The sequence below is a fragment of the Muntiacus reevesi genome, chromosome 18 (assembly GCF_963930625.1).
Source record: "Muntiacus reevesi chromosome 18, mMunRee1.1, whole genome shotgun sequence".
Lineage (NCBI taxonomy): Eukaryota > Metazoa > Chordata > Mammalia > Artiodactyla > Cervidae > Muntiacus > Muntiacus reevesi.
In genome coordinates, this window is record NC_089266.1 from 31477805 (window position 1) to 31504333 (window position 26529).

At 47.3% G+C, this 26529-nt stretch overlaps 1 protein-coding gene across 6 annotated transcripts; it reads left to right on the forward strand.

Moving 5' to 3' along the window:
* Positions 1–873: 873 nt before the first annotated feature.
* Positions 874–26254, forward strand: ZNF18 (zinc finger protein 18). 6 transcript variants are annotated; one of them, XM_065910369.1, is made up of 7 exons: positions 874–943; positions 12818–13297; positions 14999–15179; positions 15607–15695; positions 18148–18238; positions 18859–18966; positions 23177–26254. In XM_065910369.1, the coding sequence occupies exons 2-7, from the start codon at positions 12911–12913 to the stop codon at positions 23947–23949; spliced, it is 1629 nt and encodes a 542-aa protein (XP_065766441.1). In that variant the 5' UTR covers positions 874–943; positions 12818–12910; the 3' UTR covers positions 23950–26254. The 6 variants fall into 6 exon arrangements, with proteins under 6 accessions (XP_065766441.1, XP_065766436.1, XP_065766440.1 ...); XM_065910364.1 differs by having other exon boundaries at positions 14999–15185; positions 23177–26253; XM_065910368.1 differs by having other exon boundaries at positions 14999–15185; positions 15610–15695; positions 23177–26253.
* The last annotated feature ends 275 nt before the right edge of the window (positions 26255–26529 follow it).

Below are 26529 nucleotides of genomic sequence, written 5' to 3' on the forward strand. Positions count from 1 at the left end.
TCTAAATGTCTCTGACAAATTGCTACCATGCTCTGTCCAGGAAGTAAAAAAACATCATTGTTATACAAGTCAACTTCGGAAACTCCCATCTGGGTTAAGCTGAAATAGTAGTTTTCACACAGTGGATTTCGCTTAGGCCCTGGAACCTAGAAAAACACACAGGATGACTGAGTGGTAGAGTGCAGGATGAACTGGAAATGGGCAGTTGTTATCCCAGTTAGAAACGACTTGGAAGGAGGTAGGGGTAGAGAATGGAGAGAGGAAAGGTGTCGGAGAGATGAACAAGGCGGTAAAATCCTAGGGCTTGGAGATTATTGTCAAGTGGAAAGGGAAGAAGGGGAGGGAGGAGGCAAGGAAGACATCACCTCGAAGGAGTGAGAATGGGGGTGGGGTGGGGAAGCGGGGACAGACAGACAAGACGAGGTGGGAAGAGAACTGCAACACTGAAAGGGGAACACCGGAGGAAGAGAGCCGAGGAAACGCAGAGTCAGTGAGAGCTGGATAAGCCTGACAGAGAAAGGTCAGGGCAAATCAAACGCCCCTGGGAGTTCTAAGTGAGGTGAGGACCACTAGGAGGAGAGACTGCGGTTAAGAGCCGGGGTTAGGGGCCGAAGGGTTTGGGACAGACACGAGAACGACCTCTGCATCCCTCACAGTGCTTGGCCCAGTGCTTGACCCAGACCTGGGGTTCACTAAATGTCCAGCGAGGACTGAGCGACCGCACGGAGCTCAAATGAATGAGAGACCCGCCAGCTGCGTGACGCACAGCGGCCTCAGAGGAGCCAGTGGGGCGGGGCTATCCGGACAGCCAATCAGAGCCTGTGTATCAGCCCCGCCCCCGCCCCGCCCCGGCGCCTCGCCCCGCCCCGCCCCGTCGGACCCAGAGTCGCGCGCAGCCGCCCGACTCCCGGAAGTGCGCCCGAAGCCGGCGCCGCGGGCCGAGGTGAGCGCACGCGGGCTGGAGTGGCCTGGACGCCACGGCAGGGGGTCGGGCATGGTGCCGCCCGCGTCCGCGCCGGATTCGGCCGGGCCTCCGGGAACGGCGTCCGGGCCGTCGGACGCGCGCGGGGACGCCGCGAGTGCGGGGGGAGGGGCAGCGGGGCTGTGAGTGGACTCTGGTGGAGGCACGGCACCCCGACCGGGCTAGGGCCCCCGAGCCTGTGGGCCCCGCCGGACTCTCCAGCCACGTCTCTGGCCTGGGACGAGAAGGGGCCCCTCTCTCCTGCCTATCCTAGAAGGCTGGAAGTGAGCCTCGGGAAGAGGGAACCCGTATGGGCTGATGCCCGCAGTCTGTCTCCTGGGTGCGGTCGGCGTCGTGGGCAGAGGGTGGAGGGCGCAGTGGGTAGCGCTGCCTGGCGCCTGGCAGGGCCGGATCCCCTCCTCGGCCTCAGTGCTTGCAGCTCCTCCTCCCTTCCAGCTGTTCGTGACAGCTCCTAAGCCCGCCCCCTTCCCACCCCCAATCAAGTTACCAAAGGTTTGCCGCTCTCCTCCCAAAGGCATAGCAGGTTAGAGCTTCTGGGTTTGAATTTGGCCGCCTCGGTGAGCCTCAGAGATTCAGACCTGTACACTGTAATACTCGCCTTGCTGGGTATTTGTGAGGGTTGTTAATTAATCGCTAAGTCGAGTCCGACTCTTCGTGACCCCATGGGTTGCAGCCTGCCAGTCTCCCTGGCCATGGAAATTTCCAGGCAAGAATACTTGGAGTGGATTGCCATTTCCTTCTCCAGGGGATTTCCCCCCACCCAGGGATGGAACCTGCGTTGTCCGTTATTGGCAGACATGTTCTTTACTGCTGAGCCTCCAGGGAAGCCCATTTCTGAGTATTTGCTTGAACCATGCCTAACATGGAACTTAATAGAGAAAAAAGTTACTCAGACACTCCTTAAAAACAATAAGGTGGACAGTATTCAGAGGGACTTCCATGGGCTTTTGAGGTATGGGAGGGAGAGACTGAATACAAGGACAAGTGGAGATTTACAGCCAAGGTTTGGGGTGGGGTCAGTGGATGGAAAATTGCTTAGAGGAAACGTCTGGCTTAAGGGGGTTATTCTGGCTAAACTAACTTGACCAGCTTTGCTGAAGGCAGGTCAGGGTGATAGGGAATTTGGTCAGATATCAAGGATGGTCAAGGGATGTTGAATTTGATCAAATATCAAAAGTAGAGGATTTTCCCTAAACTGGAGTCAGAAAGATTCTTGCTAAAGTAGACTAGAAGGGCCAAGGACAGAGTCCAAGGGCCAGCCCTATTCAAAAAGATGACTCAGAAGCTTGACTGATGTTTAAGGAGACCGTCTTTGTGCTCTGTGAATGGCTGCTCATATGTGAATGGATAAGTATCCCAACCTAGATGTTCATTTAAAAATGCATTCTAATTTGTTATAGCTTTAATAAGTATAATAACTATACATTTGGGATAACTTTACTTTTTTTTTTCAAAACTAAAAGGAGTACAGTCTCATGAAGTATATGCAGTACCAACCTATGAACCGTTTATGTGCGTGCTGTGCTTAACTTGCTCAGTCGTATCTGACTCTTTGTGACCCCATGGACTGTAACTGGCCAATCTCCTCTGTCCATGGGGATTCTCCAGGCAAGTATACTGGAGTGGGTTGCCATGCCCTCCTCCAGGGAATCTTCTCAACCTAGGGATCGAACCCAGGTCTCCCGCATTGCAGGTATTTTCTTTACCATGTGAAACACCAGGGAAACCCATAAAGTAATTTAATTATGAATACCGGAGGCATTTTCCCCTACCATTATGTGAAAGTGTAATAGCTGAAATCAGAGTTAAATATTTTATGAGACATAATTTTCCCTGAAAGTCCTTTCCCTAGGTGTTATCTAAACTGCTATCTAGACTGCTATCTTAATTCAGGAACTAAGTAAATATGAATAAGTCCACAGATCAGACTCTTGCTATCTAAAATCTTGCTACTTGTTATTTGAAATTCAGGAGCCATATCTAGATAGTGAAGGATGCATATATATTTAAAAGTTTTAACATGTTTATTTACTTTCAATAGAGTTAGTTTATTTTTCTCATGGTCGGAATTAAGTTGTAAAATTCACTCAGCAGTTGTTTAATTATGAGACAAAGTACTTCCACTAATAATAATTTGTTTTTAAAAGACATTCCTGGAAAAGTTAAGTCTAATCCTTTCTGTAAAACCATCTCCTTCTCTGGCTTTGCATTAAGCCCTGCAGATTAAGCCTTTTGCAATTCACTTCATTCCCAACCTAACATATTTACTTAAAGCTGTTCAATTCTCTCTAAGCAGCCTTTAGCTATTTCCTACAAATTTTAATACGTTGTGTTTTCATTATCAGTCAATATGAAAATGTTTTAATTTCCTATCTGGTTTTTTTCTTTGACAGTAGGTTATTTAATATTTCCATATATTAGGATATTCTAGGTATCCTATTGTTTTCTAGTTCAATTACTCTGTGGTCAGAGAATGTATACTTTAAGATTCTAGTGTTTTGAAACATAATTATACACACATTCTGTCTTCATGAGTGCTTCCTGTGCATTTGACATGGGTGTGTACTCTGCAGTTCTTGTTTTAAGTGACAGTTATATCAACTTGGGTCACAGTGTTGTTTAGATTTTCTATTTCCTTCAGTTCAGTTCAGTCGCTCAGTCGCGTCCGACTTTTTGTGACCCCATGGACTGCAGCACTCCAGGCCTCCCTGTCCATCAGCAACTCCCTGAGCTTATTCAAACTCATGTCCATTGAGTCAGTGATGCCATCCATCCATCTCATCCTCTGTTGTCCCCTTCTCCCGCCATCAATCTTTCCCGGTATCAGGGTCTTTTCAAATGAGTTAGTTCTTCGCATCAGGTGGCCAAAGTATTGTAGTTTCAACTTCAACATCAGTCCTTCCAATGAATATTTAGGACTAATTTCCTTTAGGATGGACTGGTTGGATCTCCTTGCAGTCCAAGGGAATCTCAAGAGTCTTCTCCAACACCACAGTTCAAAAACATCAAATTCTTTGGTGCTTAGCTTTCTTTCTAGTCCAACTCTCACATCCATACATGACTACTGGAAAAACCATAGCCTTGACTAGATGGACCTTTGTTGGCAAAGTTATGTCTCTGCTTTTTAATATGCTGTGTAGGTTGGTCATAACGTTTCTTCCAAGGAGCAAGCGTCTTTTAATTTCATGGCAGCAGTCACCATCTACAGTGATTTTGGAGCCCCCAAAATAAAGTCTGCCACTGTTTCCATTGTTTCCCCATCTATGTGCCATGAAGTAATGGGACCAGATGCCATGATCTTAGTTTTCTGAATGTTGAGCTTTAAGCCAACTTTTTCACTCCTCTTTCACTTTCATTAAGAGGCTCTTTAGTTGTTTGCTTTCTGCCACAAGTGTGGTGTCATCTGCATATCTGAGGTTATTGATACTTCTCCTGGGAATCTTGATTCCAGCTTGTGCTTCATCCAGTCCAGCGTTTCTCATGATGTACTCTGCATATAAGTTAAATAAGCAGGGTGATGTACTCCGTTTCCTATTTGGAACCAGTCTGTTTTTCCATGTTCAGGTCTAAATCTTGCTTCTTGACCTGCCTACAGATTTCTCAAGAGGCAGATCAGGTGATCTGGTATTCCCATCTCTTTCAGAATTTTCCACAGTTTGTTGTGATCCACACAGTCAAAGGCTTTGGCATAGTCAATAAAGCAGATGTTTTTCTGAAACTCTGTTACTTTTTTGATGATCCAATGGATGTTGGCAATTTGATCTCTGGTTCCTCTGCCTTTTTTAAATCCAGCTTGAACATCTGGAAGTTCATGGTTCATGTACTGTTGAAGCCTGGCTTGGAGAATTTTGAGCATTACCTTGCTAGTGTTTGAGATGAGTGCAATTGTGCGGTAGTTTAAACATTTTTTGGCATTGCCTTTCTTTGGGATTGGAATGAAAACTGACCTTTTCCAGTCCTGTGGCCATTGCTGAGTTTTCCAAACTTGCTGGCATATTGAGTGCAGCACTTTCACAGCACGATCTTTTAGGATTAGAAATAGCTCAACTGAAATTCCATCACCTCCACTAGCTTTGTTCATAGTGATGCTTCCTAAGGCCCACTTGACTTTGCATTCCAGGATCTGACTCTAGGTGAGTGATCACACCATCGTGATTATCTGAGTCGTGAAGATCTTTTTTGTATAGTTCTTCTGTGTATTCTTGCCACCTTTTAATATCTTCTGCTTCTGTTAGGTCCATTTCTGTCCTTTATTGAGCCCATCTTTGCATGAAATGTTCCCTTAGTATCTCTAATTTTCTTGAAGAGATGTCTAGTCTTTCCCATTCCGTTGTTTTCCTCTATTTCTTTGCATTGATCACTGAAGAAGGCTTTCTTTTCTCCTTACTATTCTTTGGAACTCTGCATTCAGTTGCATATATCTTTCCTTTTCTCCTTTGCCTTTCACTTCTTTTCTTTTCACAGCTATTTTTAAGGCCTCCTCAGACAACCACTTTACCCTTTTGCATTTGTTTTTCTTGGGGATGGTCTTGATCACTGCCTCCTGTACAATGTCATGAACCTCCATGTATAGTTCTTCAGGCACACTATCAGATCTAATCCCTTGAATCTATTCTTCACTTCCACTGTATAGTTGTAAGGGATTTGATTTAGGTCATACCTGAATGGTCTAGTGGTTTTCCCTTCTTTCTTCAATTTAAGTCTGAATGTGGCAATAAGGAGTTCATGATCTGAGCCACAAGCTCCCGGTCTTGATTTTGCTGACTGTGTAGAGCTTCTCCATCTTTGGTTGCAAAGAATATAATGAGTCTGATTTTGGTATTGACCATCTGGTGATGTCCATGTGTAGAGTCGTCTCTTGTGTTGCTGGAAGAGGGTGTTTGCTATGACCAGTGTGTTCTCTTGGCAAAACTCTATTAGCCTTTTCCCTGCTTCATTCTGTACTCTAAGGCCACATTTGCCTGTTACTCCAGGTGTTTCTTGTCTTCCTACTTTTGCATTCCAGTCCCCTATGATGAATAGGACATCTTTTTTGGGTGGTAGTTCTAGAAGGTCTTGTAGGTCTTCATTGAACCGTTCATCTTCAGCTTCTTCAGCATTACTGGTTGGAGCATAGACTTGGATTACTGTGATATTGAATGGTTTGCCCTAGAAATGAACAGAGATCATTCTGTTGTTTTTGAGATTGCATCCAAGTACTGCATTTCAGACTCTCTTGTTGACTATGATAGCTACTCCATTTCTTCTAAGAGATTCTTGCCCACAGTAGTAGATATTTCCTTACATATATATATATATATATATATATATATATATATATATATATATATATATATATAATGTGTGTGTGTGTGTGTGTGTGTCTATTTTTCTATCATTTACTGAGAGAACAGTGTTAAAATCTCCAGTGATGATTGAGGAGTTTTCCCTTTAGACCTGATACTAGGTGCCTACACTTTTAGGGTGCTTTGTTTTCTAGGTGATTTGACCCAATTATCGTAAAAAATGTCCCTCCTTTTCTCTTTGTCATGAAGTTTCTTGGTTAGATACTAATGTAACTATACTAGGTTTCATGTGCTTGCTGTTTGCATGGAATGTCTTTTCTCCTCCATTTTATTTCTAAACTATCTGTGTCCTTATATATAAAATGTCTCTTGTAAATAGCATATAGTTGAGTCTTGCTTTTTTAAATCTGACAATCTGTACCTTATAATTCTAGTGTTTAGTCCATTTACATTTAATGTAATTATTGATTGGTTGGGTGTTAGTCTGTCACATTGTCTTTTTTTCCACTTGACCTTTCTGCTTTTATTCTTCTCTTGATTCTTTCCTGTATATTATTGACTGCTTTTCATTGTTTGTCTTTTGGCTTTTTAGCTATACCTCTTTCTATAATCCTTTAACAGCTAGCATTATGCATCCTTAAATTATCAAAGGTTAACTTATCAGAGTGTGTTTTAATATTGTTATACTTTATAACTCACATTTCTTATTTCCTACCCCTCACTTAACACCTTTACATTTCCCATCTGTCACCTCACCTGACATTACTTCTTCCTTTCAATTTTCTGTTTCTGCATTAGCATCTCATAAATGTAATAACCTAATAACAGATTAATTCCATTTACTCCCTTCTTTGTGCTGTATATATATTTCACTTCTACTTATGTTCTGCTTATACTGGTGCTATTTTTGCCTTAACAGTCAGTTGCTTCTTTTAGGGAAGTTAGAAGAAATAGAAGCATAGTATCTTACATTTATTCACCACGTGCTTACCATTTTTGGAGATTTCATTCCTTTCTATAGATATGAGTTTTCCTTCAACTAAAGGAAGAATGTCCTTTAGCATTTCTTGCAGTACACATCATTGGGGGAAAATTCTCATAGCTTTTTTTTTTTGTCTGAAATATGTCTTTATTTTAATTCTTTCTTTGAAAGCTGTTTTTGTTGGATGTGGAATTCTGGGTTGACAGTTCATTTTCTAGAATTGTCATTTGTTTCTCTTTATGATTTCTAGTTCTCTGTGAAAAGTCACAGTCTCTTCTATCATTAAAATTATGTTGTTTTTAAATCCACAGGCCATCAGGGCCTGGATTCTCTTGACTTCTTTCCCCTTGATTTTGAGTCACATTTTCCTACTTCTTTACATATCTAGTAATTTTTGGATCACATTGTGGATATTGTGGATGGCACATTGTAGACACTAAGGATTCTGTTATCTTCTTCTGAAGAGTGTTGAGTTTTATTCTAGCAGGCAGTTCAATTACTGATTGATCACCTTTGGGTCGTGTTAGTTTTGTTTTTATCTCCTTGCAGTCCAAGGGACTCTTAAGAGTCTTCTCCAGCACCACAATACAAAAGCATCAATTCTTCAGTGCTCAACTTTCTTTATGGTCCAACTCTCATATCCATACATGACTATTGGAAAAACCATAGTTTTGACTATATGGATCTTTGTTGGCAAAGTGATGCCTTTGCTTTTGAATACTTTGTCTAGGTTTGTCATACCTTTCCAAGGAGATCAAACCAGTCAGTCCTAAAGAAAATCAACTCTAAATATTCATTGGAAGGATTAATGCTGAAGCTCCAATACTTTGGCCACTGTGTGAAGAGCTGTCTTATTGAAAAAGACACTGATGCTGAGAAAGATTAAAGGCAAAAGGAGAAGGGGGCAGCAGAGGATGAGATGGCTAGATAACATCACCGACTCAATGGACATGAATTTGAGAAAATTCCAGGAGATAGTGAAGGACAGGGAAGCCTGGCATGCTATAGTCTGTGGGATCGCAGATTCGGACATGACTTAGTGACTGAACAATAACGAGCTTGGTTTTAGGGTAGATCTTTGGAAAACCCAAGGTGTTTCCCAAATTCTTTTCTTCTTTGGCTGTTCTGCATAGCTTGTGGGATCTTAGTTCCCTTATCAGGAATTAAGCCTGGGCTGTTGGCAGTGAAAGCATGGAGTCCTAACCACTGGACTGCCAAGGAATTCCCTCAAATTCTTCTAACTGGATCAGAATAGACCAACAGACTGGGCCTCCTTGGTGGATGTTGTTGAAACTTGGCTTTAGGTTTGGGGGGGCATGTTTAGAGTAGGTAGGTCTTACTTTGAGCATGGTCCTTACTCCTAACATGACCTTTCAGATAACTCAGGATGCACTGAATGTTTCTCTACTTTTGGGGTCAGAAATGTAAATGTCTCTCATCATTGGTTGATCTTCTGTATCCTTCATTTGCTCTTTTAACATGGTAGCAACTGCTCCCTGTGGAACCTTAGATAGGTCCACCATGCTGAGTGCAGTCCAGCCCTTGGCCAAGATTCATCACAAGGAAACACCCCCTCCCTCCACACCTGTCTGCCTCCATCGCCACAGCTTCCTCCTCCCCACTGCCCTGCTCTTTATGATTCTAGCCATTTCAGTAGCCCCTGGTCTCTGCTTGAGTTCCAGCTTCCTGCACTGGGCTTGGGAAATCATTCCTTTGCAGACAGCTGTGATGACCATGGGACCCTCCTTTGAGCTTTTAATCTCTCAGGGATTCCTTTCTTGCCTGAAAAGAGTGGCCTCTTAGGCTTTCTCCAGTATTGTTGTTATTTACAGTGGGTAGGCTGCCATGAAAAGAAATAGAATTCTTGAATTATTGAGCACATGTTGCTGTAGCCCTCTGGGTGCTAGATGAATATATGAATGAAATATCAGGAGGCCAAAAAGTTTGTTCAGGTTTTTCTGTAAGATGTTATGGAAAAACCCAAATGAACTCTTTGACCAGCTCAATACGTGCGTCTCTTTGTAAGCACAAAGGACAGTTAGTGGGGCCTACACAAGAAACATGTTCTTCTTACCTTTCTATTTTGTCCCCGCAAAAAAAAATTTGCTTTCTTTTTCTGGTTTATTTCTTCTGAATCTTTGTTAAACCTTTTTATGTCATCTTAATCTGTTCCTCCATTTTTTCTTTTTTTTTTTTTAGCTCCTGGATCATCTTCAGTATCATTATTCTGAATTATTTTTCTGGTAGGTTGCCTATCTCCACTTCATTTAGTTGTTTTTCTGGGGTTTTTATCTTGTTCCTTCATCTGTGACATAATCCTCTGCCTTTTCATTTTGATTAACTTTCTGTGATTGTGGTTTTTGTTCTGGAGGCTGCAGGAATGTAGTTGTTCTTGCTTCTGCTCTCTGCCCTCTGGTAGATGAGGCTAAAAGGCTTGTGTAAGCTTCCTGATGGGAGGAACTGGGGAAAAACTGGGTCTTGCTCTGACAGGGCCTTGCTCAGTAAAACTATAATCCAATTATCTGCTAATGGGTGGGACTGTGCTCTCTCCCTGTTAGTTTGACCTGAGGGGACCCAGCCCTGGAATCTATAGGCTCTATGGTAGACCAGCCTCAGTTTAGTTCAGTCACTCAAGTCATGTCCGACTCTTTGCAGCCCCATGAATTGCAGCACGCCAGGCCTCCCTGTCCATCATCAACTCCCGGAGCTTACTCAGACTCATGTCCATCGAGTCGGTGATGCCATCCAGCCATCTCATCCTCTGTCGTCCCCTTCTCCTCCTGCCCCTAATCCCTCCCAGCATCAGGTTCTTTTCCAATGAGTCAACTCTTCACATGAGGTGGCCAAAGTATTGGAGCTTCAGCTTGAGTATCAGTCCTTCCAATGAACACCCAGGACTGATCTCCTTTGCCTAGACAGCATTAAAAAGCAGAGACGTAACTTTGCCAACAAAGGTCTGTCTAGTGAAAGCTATGGTTTTTCCAGTAGTCGTGTATGGATGTGAGTGTTGGACTAGAAAGAAAGCTGAGCGCCGAAGAATTGATGCTTTTGAACTGTGGCATTGGAGAAGACTCTTGAGATTCCCTTGGACTGCAAGGATATCCAACCAGTCCACCCTGAAGGAAATCAGTCCTGAATATTCCCTGGAAGGACTGATGCTGAAATTGAAACTCCAATACTTTGGCCACCTGATGCAAAGAACTGACTCATTTGAAAAGATCCTGATGCTGGGAAAGATTGAACGACAGAGGATAAGATGGTTGGATGGCATCACTGACTCAATGGTCATGAGTTTGAGTAAGCTCTGGGAGTTGGTGATGGACAGGGAAGCTTGGTGTGTGCTGGAGTCCACGGGGTCACAAAGAGTCGGACATGACTGAGCGACTGAACTGAACTGATGGTAGCGTGACTGAGCAACTGAACTAAACTGATGGTGGGGCTATTGGCAAACACCAAGAGGGCTCATGCCAAGGTGCCCCTCCCAGGACTGCAGCTGCCAGTGTCCCCATCCCTGTGGTGAACCCCTGCTGACCTGCACCTCTACAGGGAACCCTCTAACATTAGCAGGCAGGTCTGATTCGGTCTCCTGTGGGGTCAGTGTTTCTTTCCCCGGGTCTTGGTACACACAAGATTTTGTGCCCTCCAAGAGTGGAGTCTTCATTTCCCCCAGTCCTATGGAAGTCCTGCAATCGAGTCCTGCTGGCCTTCAACATCAGATTCCCTGGGGATTCCTAGTCCCTTTGCCAAATTCCCAGATTGGGAAGCCTGACTTGGGGTTCAGAACCTTCCCAACAGTGAGAAGTCTGTGGTACAATTGTTTTCCAGTTTGTGGGTTGCCCACTCAGCAAGTATGAGATTTGATTTTTTCTTGATTGTGTCCCTTCTGCCCTCTCATTGTGGTTTCTCCTTTGTCTTTGGACATGGGGTACCTTTTTTGGTGGGTTCCAGTGTCCGCCTGTCAATGACTGTTCAACAGTTAGCTGTGACTTTGGCACTCTCACAGGAGGAGGTGAGCACGTGGCCTTCTACTCCACCATCTTGAAGCAATCTCCTGCTTGTTTTATTTTTAAATGATGTTGTGATATAGAGTGAACTGTTTGGGTGAAGTCATGGGGATAAAGTCCAACTTTTTGCAACCCCATAGACTATACAGTCCATGGAATTTTCCAGGCCAGAATACTGGAGTGGGTAGCCTTTCCCTTCTCCAGGGGATCTTCCCAACCCAGGGATCGAACCCAGGTTTCCTGCATTGCAGGCAGATTCTTTACCAGCTGAGCCACAAGGGAAGCCCAAGAATACTGGAGTGGGTAACCTATCCCTTCTCCAGGGGATCTTCCTGACCCGGGGATCTTCCTGACCCAGGAATCTTCTGCATTGCAGGCAGATTCTTTACCAACTGAGCTATCAGGAAAGCCCCCTCAAGGACAAAGCAGCCATCAAAAGCTAGAGTATTGTACTCATCTCTGATTAACCCTGGCACCCGAGTGACTGGGTGATTTTATGGTTGTTGTGGTTCATGTTATGGAGAAATGATGACCTTCAGCTCCTTTATAATATTTTAAGATAGACCAAATAATCCAATGTTAGGATTACATGAAGAAAGCTAGCTAGAAATATTGCATGCTCCTTTTAAAATATCTTAATATTAACTTTGCCATTTCCTAATTCTCTTTTCCTTGTCTTAGTTCCTGCCTTCTGAATTTTGATACCACTTGCCATAAAACTTGCTTCATGTCTGTAGGAATGTTTTTGCAGTAGTCAGTATTTATTCTAAGACTTTTTTCAGCTTAGGGTTGAAAATTTTAGTATGACAGATTTTTCATGAATTCCCAGTTGTCAACACAGCACTCAAAAGAAGTCACTTAGAACTTTGATTGCACCTTTTGGGGAAAAAGTTCTCTTCAACTTCATATTTATTTTGGAAGCATCTAGTCATTTCAACCTTGGACTTCCAGGTGGCATAGTGGTAAAGAATCTACCTGCCAATGCGGGAGACATGGGTTTGATTGTTGGGTCAGGAAGATCCCCTGAAGAAGGAAATGGCAACCCATTCCAGTATTCTTGCCTGAAAAATTCCATGGACAGAGGAGCCTGGTGGGCTACAGTCCATGGGGTTGCCAAGAGTCAGATACAACTCAGCATGCACGCACGCACACAATCATTTCAACCTTAGTCTTTAATCCTAGGGCATCAGTGTCTCTCTTGAGCTGTCTGTTTTAGTCTGCAGACCTATGGATGCAGATATCAGAGTGTTGTGGAGAAGAGCTGTTTACCTGGAAACCTATGAACACGCTTCACGTGGTGCATTTCATTCTTGTACTTGGTCTGGCCATTTGAAGACCAAGAGAGAGCTCTGTAAAAATGGTCAGAGTGCTGACAGTCTAGCTATGGTTCTAGTAGTTTGCTTTGCAGCTTCAGGTTTACCATATTTCAAAGTAAAATAGTGCATCCATTGATTTCAGAAGACCCACAACTCCCTCCAAGGCTTCTCAGGCAGGGCAGGTGATTCTGTTCTTTGTGAAAGTGCATCCCCTAGTCCATGTAATGTCGCTTTTGCTGCCACTCCAGGGTCCCTGTGAGAGGCTCTGAGAAGACTTGGTTCTCCCGGGGACAGCTCCGTCCCAGAAGCACATCCTCTAAAAGGACTCGCCGCGCCAGACGATGCCCGTGGAGTTGGGGCAGGCTCCTGTCCTGCTGCCGCCGCCGCCCAAGGCCAAGAAGCTCCCGTTCCCTGGCCCAGATCCCACCCCCCGAGGGGAGCCCCCTAACCCCGAGACTGCACGCCAGCTCTTCAGGCAGTTTCCTTACCAGGTGACGTCCGGGCCCCACGAAACCCTACAACAGCTTCGGAAGCTCTGTTTCCAGTGGCTGCAGCCAGAGGTTCACACCAAGGAGCAGATCCTGGAGATGCTGATGCTGGAGCAGTTCCTGAGCATTCTGCCCGGGGAGATCCAGACGTGGGTGCGGAAGCAGTGCCCAGGCAGCGGGGAGGAGGCCGTGACCCTCGTGGAGAGCTTGAAGGGAGACCCCCAGAGGCTGTGGCAGTGGGTGAGCAGAGAGTGCTGTGATCGGTGAGGGAAGCATCAGGTCCTCTGGGGTCTTAGCAGGGGTGTTGTTTTTTTAATTAATCAATTTATTTACTTTTGGTTGTGCTGGGTCTTTGTTGCTGCGTGCAGGTGTTCTCTAACTGCGGGGGCTACTGTCTAGTTGCGGAGATTTCTCTGTAGTTGTTGAGGCTGCTCTAGTTGCGGGAGCTACTGTCTAGTTGCGGAGTTACTCTAGTTGTGGAGGCTACTCCCTAGTGGCGGGGGCTACTCTAGTTGCATTGCATGGGCTTCTGGTTGCAGTGGTTGCTCTTGTTGCAGAGCATCGGCTCTAGGGCGTGTGGGCTCAGTAGTTGTGATGCACAGGCTTTGTTGCCCCACAGCATGTGGGATCTTTCTGGACCAGGGGTCGAACCTGTGTCCCCTGCATTAGCGCCACCAGGGAAGTGGTTAACCACAGAACCACCAGGCAAGTCCCAGGGGTGTTATCTTTTTTCTGGCATTGAATATGTCAGGTTTTTCACACCAACAACCAATTCTCCAAGCCTCTGATCTCAACTCGGTGTCCTATTCAGTTCAGTTGTGACTGTAGCGGTCTGCTTGGCTCAACCCAGACGATAAGGCTGGTCCATAAGACTTCCCCGTTTCAGCCACCAGTCTCAAGCTGCAGGGGTCACTCAGACTTACGGCCAGCTGGCTACAGATTGGGAGGTTCCCATGGCCCTTTCCTCAGGTTTGATAACTTGCTCGGATGACTCAGATCTCAGGGAAACACTTTGCTTCCATTTTCCAGTTTGTTCTAAAGGATGTGATTGAGGAGCAGCCAAATAGAAGAGATGGGGGATACACAGAGCTTCCATGCCCTCCTCCGGGCACTCCATCCTCCTGACCCCTATATGTGTTCACGGGGTTGGAGCTCCCTGAACCCCGCAGCTTAGGAGTTACCATGGCGTTCTCAGTACTCAGGCAAGATAGATTGGTCATTGGCCATTCGTGGTTGAAGAGCTCCAGCCCTTCTCCATCCCCTAGAGGTTGAGGGGCGGGGCTGAGCGTTCTGGCCCTCCAATCACCAGGTTAGTTCCCCTGACAACGGGCCTCCATCCTGAAGCTATCCGGGGCCACCAAGAGTCATCCTATCATGATCAACTCAGGGACGGTTGGGAAGGGCTCATTCTGAACCACAGAAGTGGCTCCTGGCACTCCTGTCCTTCAGGACATCACAGGGTTTTCAGAGCTCTATGCCAGGAGTCTGGGATGAAGACTCATTATACCTCCTCAGCGTGTTTCTCATTATACCTCCTCTGTGTATCCTCATGCCACCCCTGATCCTAGTTCTCCCTGTGACTCTACACTTTTTGGCCATTAGGGATTGAAGATAAAGTCTCCCCTCCCATCCCATCTTTAGAGTGTTTGGGGAGTTGTCCCAGAGATGCCTGCATCTTAACTGGTGGAGGCTGTCCAGTAGAAACACAGCCCCAGTGGCCTGTCTGACGGGCTCCCAGGTCTCCCTCTGGCCTCGTCCTCCAGCTGCTCTCAGGATGCTTTCCTGCCCAGTTCCTGCTGGACCAGAAATAAACGCTGGCCTTTTCTTTCCCTGCCCCGTGTCCCGAAGGCCTGCCTTAGGATGCGTTCTGGAAGGGTAGCTCTGTGGTTTTCAGAAACCCTCACTTGGGTCTTTCAGTAATCAGCACTGTGTTGTCTCTAGATCAGCATCCAAGTTCTGGGACAGGAAGTCTTCTCAGAGAAGGCGGAGCCCGCGAGCTGCCCAGCGGGGGACGCAGAGTCTCCTGCTGGAGAACCTCAGGAGCTTGGGCTCCAGAACACAGCCCTTGGGCCCGGGGAGCCGCTGAGCTGCGTGGTGAAAGAGGAGTCTGACGCGGAGCAAGGTCCAGGTGCGGGGTGGTTCCTGGGGGGGTGTGTGTGCTGCGTCCTGGAGAAACCAGGGGCCTGTGATCAGCAGGCCAGCAGGGAACTGATACATAGGCCGCTCCAATTGGGGTTTGTCTGGACATGTGGGGAGCAGGGTGCACCTACAGGAATCAGCTGCGACTGGGGATTCAAAGTCTGCAGTGTAAACCACTTTACGACAGGGCCAGGCCTTTCGGATCTGGGGTCTGAGGAAGGTGGGAGGATATGTCGGGGCAGCTGTCGGGAAGATTGGAGGAGCCGGAGTTGGTTAGGGAGGTAAACGTGGGTCTGAGCTCACGGATGGTGGGACCAGCGTGGGTTCTCGGGGGGGAGGTTTTTCCCTGTGCCCTCTGTGAGTGGTCGAGAAGGACATCAGGATGCTCAGTCTTCTGTCTCTGCCTTCAGCAGCGGCCGCCACCCAGCTGCCTGCCCAACCTGAGCAAATGCCTGTCGGGAACCAGGACTTCGGAGCCTCCCTTCACACAGCATCTCAGGTGAGTGGGGTCCCCTGCTTCTTGACCCCAGAACCTTGCCCTCGGGGTTTCAGCAGGAAGGTAAACCCAGCCCCTCTCACTCCATCCTGGCCTCAAACAGAAGTCTCAGAAACACATCTATTTTGATTATGTGTGAGCGATTCTGAAAAGTTGCGTTTGATAAAAATGAAGTTTTTCAAGCACCTGTAGACTTTAGTCAAAGCATTGTTCCAAACCTCTAGAGAACTCCTTCTCGGGGCTCTCCTTGTGGGTCCTTTAGAGTGCAGGTAAGGAGACGGAAGGTGACGTGTGCTGGACGTGGTGTGAAGCCAGGTCTGAGCTTCAGCTCTCCAGGCCCAGGGATCTAGAAACCAGAGTCCCAGCTTCACACTGTACTTGGGGTAGGGGGTGGGGAGTGGGCACGGGGATATACTTTTTTCAGTGACTCAAGAGTACCCTTCTTCCTGCTTTCAGGGTACTCAGGAAACCAGACTGTTAGGCAGGAGGCTGCTTGGGGGAAAAGAACTGGGTATTCCGCCAAGGATCTCAAGCAGACCTGGAGGCTTCTTGTTGCTTCTACAGTAAATATAGGGTATCCCTGTGAAAGGTGTATATATTAACATACTTCAGCTAGTGAGGTTAGCTGTTAGCTCTGTGATACTTATATACTGACATTAGCCGTGACCTGTTCTGGATAGCTCGAGGTCCAAAGATTCTTAATGTTCACCAACAACACCATATATATGTGTGTGTGTGTGTGTGTATGTATGTATGTATATATATGTATGTATGTATTTATGTATATAAATATGTGCTATGTTCTCAGTTGTGTCCGACTCTGCGATCCCATACACTATAGCCCGCGAGGCTTCTCTGTCCATGGGATTCTCCAGGCAAGAATACTGGAGTGGGTCGCCATGTCCTCCTCCAGGGGATCTCCCCGACCCAGGGATCGGACTTGTGTCTCCTGCATCGGCAGGTGGATTCTTTACCAGGGTGCGCTACCTGGGAAGCCCTATGTAAATATATGTAATGTATAAACAAAGTTCCTGTATATAGCCAATCCCTGATGAACAGCAACTCAGCCCTGACAGACCATCCCTACCCAGTGCCCCTCCCTAAACTGACAACACCTGTTTTTTCAGAAGGCCCTCAATGTTCAATGGAATCTTTTATAACTGAAGGGAATGTTTAAATGTAAGGAATCACGTCCTCTACTCTCTTCCCTGAGTTGGGAACCTCGAGAACAGCGGTAGGGTGTGAAGTCCACGTGGCAGACGTGTGACTGAATCAGAGACAGAGCCTCCCAGACTCCGGGATGCGTAGCGTCCGTTCCCGTTTGTTCAGACCTCCAGAGGGGAACGCAGTCCACACATCTCTGCAAGTCAGTTGTGGCAGTGCCCCAGAAACCCACAAGGTGGTGCTGTTTCCACATGAAATCCAGAGTGTGTCCCCATCCAATCTCATTCTTCTGTCCTCCCAGATAGGAAGTTAGATTTTTTTCTGCTTTTGTGAAAATGAGAGGGAGTGGGAGGGCTGTAGTTGGCGTCTTGTCTCTTAAGTCAAGGGTTTCATTCAAGCACCCCTGGCTTCTGGCAGTTCCTCGAGTAAGTCTGGCTTTAAGGTTGGAGGTATGCTATTCAGACTCTTTTCTGGGCTTTGAAAGGGTCGATTGTTGCCCCGGAGGGTTTTGGTGGATGTCTTATCTGCCTTGTAAGGCAGTTGGTGGCTACTCTTTTGGTGCCTGTGTGTCCGGGGGGCCAGGCTGCCTCATGGGTATTACTGCCAGCGCCAAAGCGGGGGTCTGTGTGTTCTGACCAGAAAGACCAAGGACTCCTGCATTCGGCAGTGTTTGCTCAAGCTGGTTATTTCCAGACGGTTGTTAAGGTAACTTCACTCATAGAAGATTAACAAAGTAGGCTGCTAAAAATTCCTACTTTAGACAATTTTAAATTAAAATCCATATTTAAAATGTGGTTATTGATCAAGTTAAAAATACAGAGGTCACTTTTCACCTTTGCAGTTTCTTCCACCCGAAAACATTTAACTCCTCCCTTTCTTCTCTTTTTTTTTTAAGCTTAATATCTGCTAATCAGAAATACATTGCAAAACTTCTTTCCTTTCCCTCCTGAATTTCCAGACATCAATGACATCTTGGGAATATCAGGCTCTTTCTTTTGCCCAAAGACCTCTCGAATGAGCACTGAGAGTTAAACACAAGCCCAGTGGAGAAAGGGCTCCCCCAAACAGGCAACTTAAAAGAGAACGCGGGACCTAAAACCCACGTGTTTTCTCTCCATGGCAAGAAGTACAGAGGCCGGGCCTGTCGACTCCGTCTGGAGCCGCCTCCCGCGGTTTCTCAGACCTTCCGATGGCTGGGACCCTAAGGCCCATTCCTTTCTCCTCAGCCCTGCACAGGCGGAGGGATGGTTCGGGACCCTCCCCTGGACCCATGCCTTGTCTTCCTCTCTAGGAGCAGTGGAGGCACCTGGATTCCACCCAGAAGGAGCAGTATTGGGATCTCATGCTGGAGACCTACGGGAAGATGGTCTCAGGAGGTGCAGGTGGGTCAGCCTGGTGGAAGGGGCACCTCCTGTCTGCTCTAGGGGCGACCGGCCGCCCTGCTCGGCGTTCTCCGGGTGATGGAAACCCTCGGAGACACGGCTAGGAGCTGGGGAGCTGGAAGGGGCGGGCAACAGTGTCAGCTCCCGTGTATTAAACACGCTGCGTGCGCCTGGCCCCGTCGTGGCTCCTCTCCTCTGTGAAGTGGGTGCCGGGTGTAAGATGGTGACAGTGAGTGGCAGATCTAGTCACTTTCTCACTGTTTCGGAGCTTGCAGGTGCTGAGTTACGATGGGGCTCAGCTGTGGCCGACTGTGCCTGCTCTCTTCTGCTAACCATGTCCCAGCCAGCCACGGGTGGGGACCCAGTCACAACCCGCGCACCAGCCTGCCAGAGGTCTGACCCCTCCCGCCCAGAGCCTTCTTTTTGTGGCCTTTGCGGTCATCCGGCCATCCCGGGGGTACTGGTGTCTTAGCGGTTCCCCATGTCCCTGCAAGACGGACTCCTCAGTGGTGTCCAGAGCCTCTCAGTTCCCTTTCCACTCAGGGCCCTCCTGTGAACAGACAGCCTGGTCCCCAGTCCTCCCCGTTCATCCAGGCCCACAGATCCCCTCTCTGTTCCAGGCATTTCCAATGCCAGGCCTGACCTGACTGATCCAGCTGGGTATGGGGCAGAGCTGGCAGGGCCACACTTGCAGGCCATCGAGAAGATCCCAAGACCCACCTGCATAGGTGAGTAACCTGTCCCCAGCCATTTCTGACCCCAGTCATTAAATTGGAGGTGGTGGGGGGAAAGGTTAGGACTTGATTTCTATTACATCGGTCATAACTAGCCATGACCTGGTGAGTCCAGGTTGAATAGTGATGTTGGGTCTCCTCATCTCTAGCTGTCAGGTTGTTGACAGATGTTTAATTATAGAAGAAGGAATCTGAATGTGATATGCTGCCTCACTCCAGCCTGTTGTGATGGCTTCCTTTCTTAGAGAGAATTAAGATTGTACAGGCTGAGAGCAAATCAGATATGGATTGAGTTCTGTTATAAAATAAAAAAGATCATCTAACAGATTACTGTTATCCTTCCTAAGGAGAAGATCCAGAGTAACTGGACCTTTTTTTTTTTTTTACTTTGGTTATGGTAAATGGTAACCCACTAACTCCCAACAAAATAAATAAGACACACAAGTAGAAAAACATGTTTCAGCTACTTTCTGTGCACCCCAAGTTTCATTAAACAGCAGCAATAACAAATACTTCATATCGGTCACGTATTTTAAGGTTGGTACAAAGAAATATGAACTTGGTCTGTTGTAAAACAGTGGTCACCCTTTGCCTTCTGAATTCTTTTAAAAACACTGCAGTTATGTAAAATCAACTGTCAAACCTACCTACACACACACGCACACACACAAACACACACCCCTTCTTCTCATTTTCTAACAACAGTCCCGTTAGATCTTACCTTGAACCAGACTGTGGAAAGGGTATAAAGCCAGCCTGCCTTGATAAGGCAAAGAAATGCCATCATAGGTTCTTGAGAGAGGATCTGTGGGGAGAGAGACTTAGGAAGCAGCCACCTGCAGGACAGGCTGGGAGGGTGCCCTGCACGGAGGAGAGTCCTGGGGGCCACTGACATAGGAGTCAAGGTGTGCAGGGACGAGACAGTAATAACAGGACAAGAAAGGAGTGGTCTGGTCCCTAAGGTTACCAGAATTAACAGCCTGCCAGACCTAGATTCAGTTGTTGTTGTTTAGTCTCTAAGTTATATCTGACTCTGCAACCCCATGGGCTGCAGCTCGCCAGGCTCCTCTGTCCATGGGATTCTCCAGGTAAGAATACTGGAGTGGGTTGCCATTTCCTTCTCCAGGGAATTTTCCCGACCCAGGGATGGAACCTGCATCTCCTGCAGTGGCAGGCGTATTCTTTACCACTGAGCCACCAGGGAAGCCTGACCTGGGCTCAGAGCAAGTGGGGCACATGCCCCAGAAGAGAGTGGATATGCTCTTCTGTTTGACCACATAGAAGAACAACTCACAGGAAAAGCAGGTCAGCAGGGAAGTGAGCTCCAAAAAGTCTAACACTCATACCTCTAATCACGATTTCAGAGGATGAAACTTATACACATACAGTTAGCACTTGAATAGTAAGGGTTTGGACTGTGCGGGAATGCTTATCATCAAGAGTTTTTTCAATAAATTTGTACATAATCCACGTTTGGTTGAAGTCATAGGTGCAGAACCTGGACACAGAGGGCTGACTGTAAAGTTACACTTGGATTTTGACTGCACTGGGGTGGGTGCCCCAACCCCCACATTGTTTGAGAGTCAACTATATTTGGAAAAATGATTCTTAAGCACTTATCAGGAGGAATACTGCAAGAATAGTAAAAAGGTTTGAAAGAAGAGTGTTTCATCAGTGTTGGGTTTGTAAATATTCAGAATATGTCATTTCTGAAAGGTAAACTCATTCACACAGTGCAATATTGATAGAATACAAGCCAGTGGAACTGACAGGGGAACCGGGGACCAGAGGCTGGTCTGTGAAGGACTGATGGAGGAGGAAGCAACACAAGTCCACAGGAAGAGTCACTCTTCTCTGAACAGAATCAGGAGGAAATACTCCAGGAAGAGTAATCTGCTTCAACTTTGTGTGTGTCGTCTCCCAAAATAAGTTGGAAGCAGATGGAAAAGACATAAAATGTGAAAATAAAATGATAGTAATAGAGAAGAAAATGGGTAAATATTTGACTCATGTCAAGCTGGGGATGATTTTTATAAGTATAAAAGCAACAGAAAAAAAATCATTAGGTAAATGATTAACAGACTGGACTATATTTAAAAAGAAAGAAACCACAACTTCTACACATAAAAATAACTCCAAACAAGGGGCTTCTTCCCATTCCCAATGGCTCAGCAGTAAAGAATTCACCTTCAGTACAGGAGACACAGGAGACTCAGGTTCTATCTCTGGGTCAGAGGGATCCCCTGGAGGAGGAAATGGCACCCCGCTGCAGCATCCTTGCCTGGAAAATCCCATGGACAGAGGAGCCTGGCAGGCTGTAGTCCATGGGGTGGCAGAGAGTCAGACACGACTGAGCCATGGAGCACAGAACCCCAAACAAAATAAAGGTAATGACTAAACCGGTGAAAAGCTCTTCTCATGGACATGATAGACAAGTGACTATTTTTCTTAAAATAGAAAGAGTGAGTGCAAGTTGATAAGAGAAAAGTGACTTTCCCAGGTTACAAATAATGGACAGCAGTTTTGGAGTATACAAAGTAACTCATGATGTGAAATGTGAAAAAAATTGATCCTTTAATAACTAAAGAATCAATATTTACACCAACAAGAAGCCGTTTCCCACCAGTCTGAGCAGCAGATTCTTGAGACAGTCAGTAGGTAGGCGTTGAGCCCTTGCCTCCTCCCCGCCCAGCCCTGGGACCTGAGGATGGCACCGTTGTTCTGGAAGTTGATCTACCAGTCGGTGTCAGCAGCCTTAATATCACCATTCATGCCTGTTGACACAGTAATTGTACTTTGGGGAACCTTTAAGGTACTGATCAGAAATGTGGGCAGAATATGTGAAGAAAAAAGCTTCTCACATCATTATTTACAGTACCCAAACATAACAAACAACTTAGATTCCCACAATCGGAGAAGTCTTAAATAAATTACCGTGTTTTAGTCTACTGTGTTTATTATCATATCTCCATGGTGAGCCATTATTCAGCTCTTTAAAATGATACCTATAAAGGCTTCTTCAAAGACAAGAGAGAGTACCTTGGCCTTCCAAGAGGAACGAGTCCTAAGGCTCTGAATTAACAAGCTCTGGTCTGGCTCTCCAGCAGATTCCTGGGTCTCTAGCTGATAATGTGAAAGACACCGACATAGGAGAGAGAAGGGCAAACAACTCCAAAGACACTGACATGGCAGAGAGAAGGGCAGACGGCTCCTTCAGATCTGCAGGAATAAGGTCATATATAAAAGCTGAAGATAAATTCTACCCTCCACATAAAGATCTTTATGACACAGGTCACTGAGTAGTAACAACCAAAACTCCAAGTTATGAGAAAAAGAAAATGCAACTGTTTCATGAGTTAATGAAGTTAGTGAAGCACCAATGAAGCTGGATTCCTGTGCACACCAAGGGTGCAGACTTTCACACGGCAGCTTCTCTGGGCACCACAGCCCCAGGGACATGACACGAACTTCGGGGTGACTTGTGGAAGGGAGGGCCCATGTGAAATTGATAACCACCACCCTTTACCATTGGAAGGCTACAGAGCCAGGTAGAGAACTGTTTATACAGTTATGGTACTGGTCGTGTCAGCCAAAAGCATACGCACCTGTACGTGCGTGCGTGCATGCCACGTCCCTTCAGTTGTGTCTGACTCTGTGCAACCCCAAGGACTGTAGCCCGCCAGTCTCCTCTGTCCATGGGGATTCTCCAGGCAAGAATACTGGAGCGGATTGCCATGCCCTCAACAGGGTATCTTCCCGACATACGTGAAAGACTGGAAGGAAATGTACACTCACAGTAGTTGCCTTCGGGTGCTAGCATTAAGGCTGATTTTGTTTTCTTCCGTATGCTTTTCAAATTATTTTTCGAGATCATATTTATCCTTTTTATATAATCAGATAAAAACCAATAGTCTTTAGCGTAGTGCTCCCCTATACAGGCTTGTTCCTCCTGGGCTTCAGAAGCTGGCTGCTGCTCTTCCGAGGCGGCCACTGCGGCCTCTGGAAGCCGTGCTCTGCTGTCTGTCGTTCTCCTCCTGTCCAGAGCTGAGTCACAGCCTGGACACACGCGAAGCGTCCGACAGCATTTTCCTCCTTCTTGGTAAAGAGAAGTCCTTATGTCTTGTGCTGACTCTCTCTGACACACAGGTTGGCAAGCAGGGCGGACCGCTGACTGAGCTATTCTGCATCTTCTTTGTCCTTCCAGGGGACAGCGGGGAGAATGACAAAGAGAACCTGAACTTGGAGAACTACAGGGCCCAGGACCCTCCGACCTCAGGAGAGCCTCCCCCTCAGACTCCCTTGAGCGGCCTCTTCGGTGAGGACGAGCCAAGACCCTTTGGAGAAGGAGAAGACCTCTCGGAGGTCCAGGGGAACCTGCAGGGCGAGGGGGCAGGGGGTCAGCTCTGCCCCCGGGAGACGAATTCCAGGACGCAGCCAGGCCCGCACCTGCTGCCCCCGCTTCCCGGGGAGCCGCCCGCACCGTGGCTTGAGGAGAAGAGAGAGGCCGCCCCGCGTGGGCAGCCAAGGGCCCCCATGGCCCAGAGACTCCCCACCTGCAGGGAGTGTGGCAAGACCTTCTACCGGAACTCCCAGCTGGTGTTCCACCAAAGAACCCACAGCCGGGAGACGTACTTCCAGTGCCCCACCTGCCAAAAGGCCTTCCTGCGGAGCTCCAGCTTCATGAAGCACCAGCGCATTCACACGGGGGAGAAGCCCTGCAAGTGCGACTACTGCGGGAAGGGCTTCAGTGACTTCTCGGGGCTGCGCTACCACAAGAAAATCCACACGGGTGAGAAGCCCTACAAGTGCCCTGTGTGTGAGAAGAGCTTCATCCAGAGGTCCAACTTCAACCGGCACCAGAGGGTGCACACAGGTGAGAAGCCCTACAAGTGCGCCCGCTGCGGCAAGAGCTTCAGCTGGAGCTCGAGCCTCGACAAGCATCAGAGGTCCCACCTGGGAAAGAAGCCCCACCCGTAGCCGTAGCTCAAAGAGCCCCATTCTGTCCCATGGTCCGTTCAAGAAGACTTGGCTCCATCCCAAGGAACTGCGTCCCTTAGAAAGCATCCCTATCCCCTCAGTCTTCCATGGACTGCAGAGCAGAGACCCGAACACGGCTTTAGGCGAGGAGGAGAGCTCGGCCTCTGGGTTGGATCTCACGCGGGTTGACTTTCTTGCTTCTGCATCAGGAGAAAGAGAAGTCTTCCTCTTTCTGCTCGTCTGTCCTCCTGGACCCCCGGGAAAGACGTGTCACTTGGAGGTCCCGTTTTAGGAGTGCTCTCTGGAAAGAGTTTCACTGGATCTGCCCTCAGAACTGTGGTCCTAGAGCAGGTCTTCTGTTCCAGAAGGGGGAGCAAAGAGGCCAGTGGGCTCACGTGTGGTCTCTGTCGTATGGATGCAAAGCTAACTTTCAGTAAACTTGGTGGTCACTCCCTGTCTCGTCTGTGTGTGCGGTATCCACTGTGTGCTGACTGAAACTCACAAACCCTCAGTGGTGCTCGAGCTCCCGGATTAGCTCAAACAAACTCCCCAAGTTTACCATCAGAGGGACAGTGACAGGAACATAGCAGCCTGGTGCGAGAGTAAGAGCTCGCCCGCTGCCGGGCATCCTGGTGTCCGCTTCCCAGGCCTGCCTCCCGTCTGCTCTGCGGCTTCCAGTTGCCCCTCTTTCTCCCAGTGTCCTTTAGGACATCCATCATTTTTGCCAAAGTGTCCTGGGCTGTAAAATTGTCTTCGTTATCTCATTTAGTCTGTATGTGTTAGGAAGAAATCAATAGCATCAATTCAATTTATAGAGTGTCTAGACCCCTGGTGGCTCAGCAATAAAGAACCCGCCTGCCAATGCAGGAGACTGGGTTCGATCTCTGGGTGGGCAGAATCCTCTGGAGGAGGAAATGGCAGTCCACTCCAGTATTCTTGCCTGGAAAATCCCTTGAACAGAGGAGCCTGGTAGGCTACAGTCCGTAGGGTCGCAAAGAGTCAGACGTGACTTAGCGACTCAACAACTCAGGTTTGTTAACAGATACATCTAACCTGTCCACTTGTCCTTGTCCTCGAAAGTGACGTGACCCAGGGGGTCCTGCTCTGGTTCAGCGAGACCACTCCCCTTCCATCTTGGTCTTCCTCTGCCCACTCTTACCATGCTGTTCCCAGTGAGGGGGCACCAGAATGACGCCGATGAGGAGGACAGAGCTGACTCCGTGGAAACATGACCTCTAGGCAAGAGACTGTAAACTGCAGGCAAAGAGCAGAAAGTGCTTTTCTGGTTGATGCACAAGAGATGACAAGAAGTTGGAATCCCTGGATTCCGGAGGAATGTATCACCTCCCTTTTGGCACAAAGATGAGGAGGGAGGGCCCTCTTTTGAGGGTGTGGGAGCCACAAGGCAGAAAGCAGGGAGATCATGGTGGAGTCAGCGTTAGGTTCTGTCCTCTCATAGCAGAGGTTTCTCGGAGGGTGGGATTTTACATTTGGAGTAAGCAGTTCTCAAAGTGCGGTCCCGAGACCTGCAGCATCGGCAGTTTCTTACCAGGTCAAACGCTGAAGGATGCCCACAGAACTTTGTTTTAACGAGTCCTCCAGGGGATTCTGATACCTGCTCAAGATTAAGAACCACTTTTCTAAGTAGTGATTAATTAAAAAATGTTTCTCCAAGGATATATGGGAATAAAGATCCTAGAAGGAACAGGGAGCCTGCCCAGACAACAAACAAGCCCCACAAAGGGAGCTTTACAACTCATGAAAACCATAGATTTTGTTGGGCATCCAGCGAGAATGTGTTCCACAGGAAAATTGAGGAAAACTGTACGTGAGAAAGCTTTTGGTGAAATGTTTCTCCCTGGGCCCCTCTTAAATGATCTGAAAGATGACGGAGAGACAAGGAAACAACCTACCTTGTTTGTGGCTTTGTCCTCAGCAAGAAGTAGATGTTAGATAAAAACACTTGATAAATGCTTGTGGGGATTAACTGGAGATATGTATTGCATATTTGTTGTCATTCAGTCACTAAGTCATATCTGACTCTTCGTGACCCCATGAACTGTAGCCCGCCAGGCTCCTCTGTATCTGTGATTCTCCAGGTAAGAATACTGGAGCCAGTTGCCATTTCCTTCTCCAGGGGATCTTCCTGATCTAGGGATTGAACCTGTGTCTCCTGCATTGACTGGGGGATTCTTTACCGCTGAGCCACCAGGGAAGCCCAAATATTGCACGTATACCTTCCTTATCCTCTAGAGCAGTGATCAGCAAAACGTGGCTGACTGCCCATTTTTGTAAATAAAGTTTTAATGAAATGTGGCCACATCCACTTATGTATGTATGTCCGTGGCTCCTTTGGGGTTACACTGGCAGAGCTAAGCAGTTGCACAGAAACAAGATGCCCTGCAAAGCCTAAAATATTTGCTCTCTGATCCTTAACAGAAAAAGTCTGGTGACCCCCTGATCCAGAGTAACATGCATATAGATTACCTGGGGTGCTTGTTAAAATGCAGACTCTGCCTCACAGGTGAGCCTGGGGCCGCTGGCCCACGGACTAGCCAGAAACCAGGGCACTGGATGTGG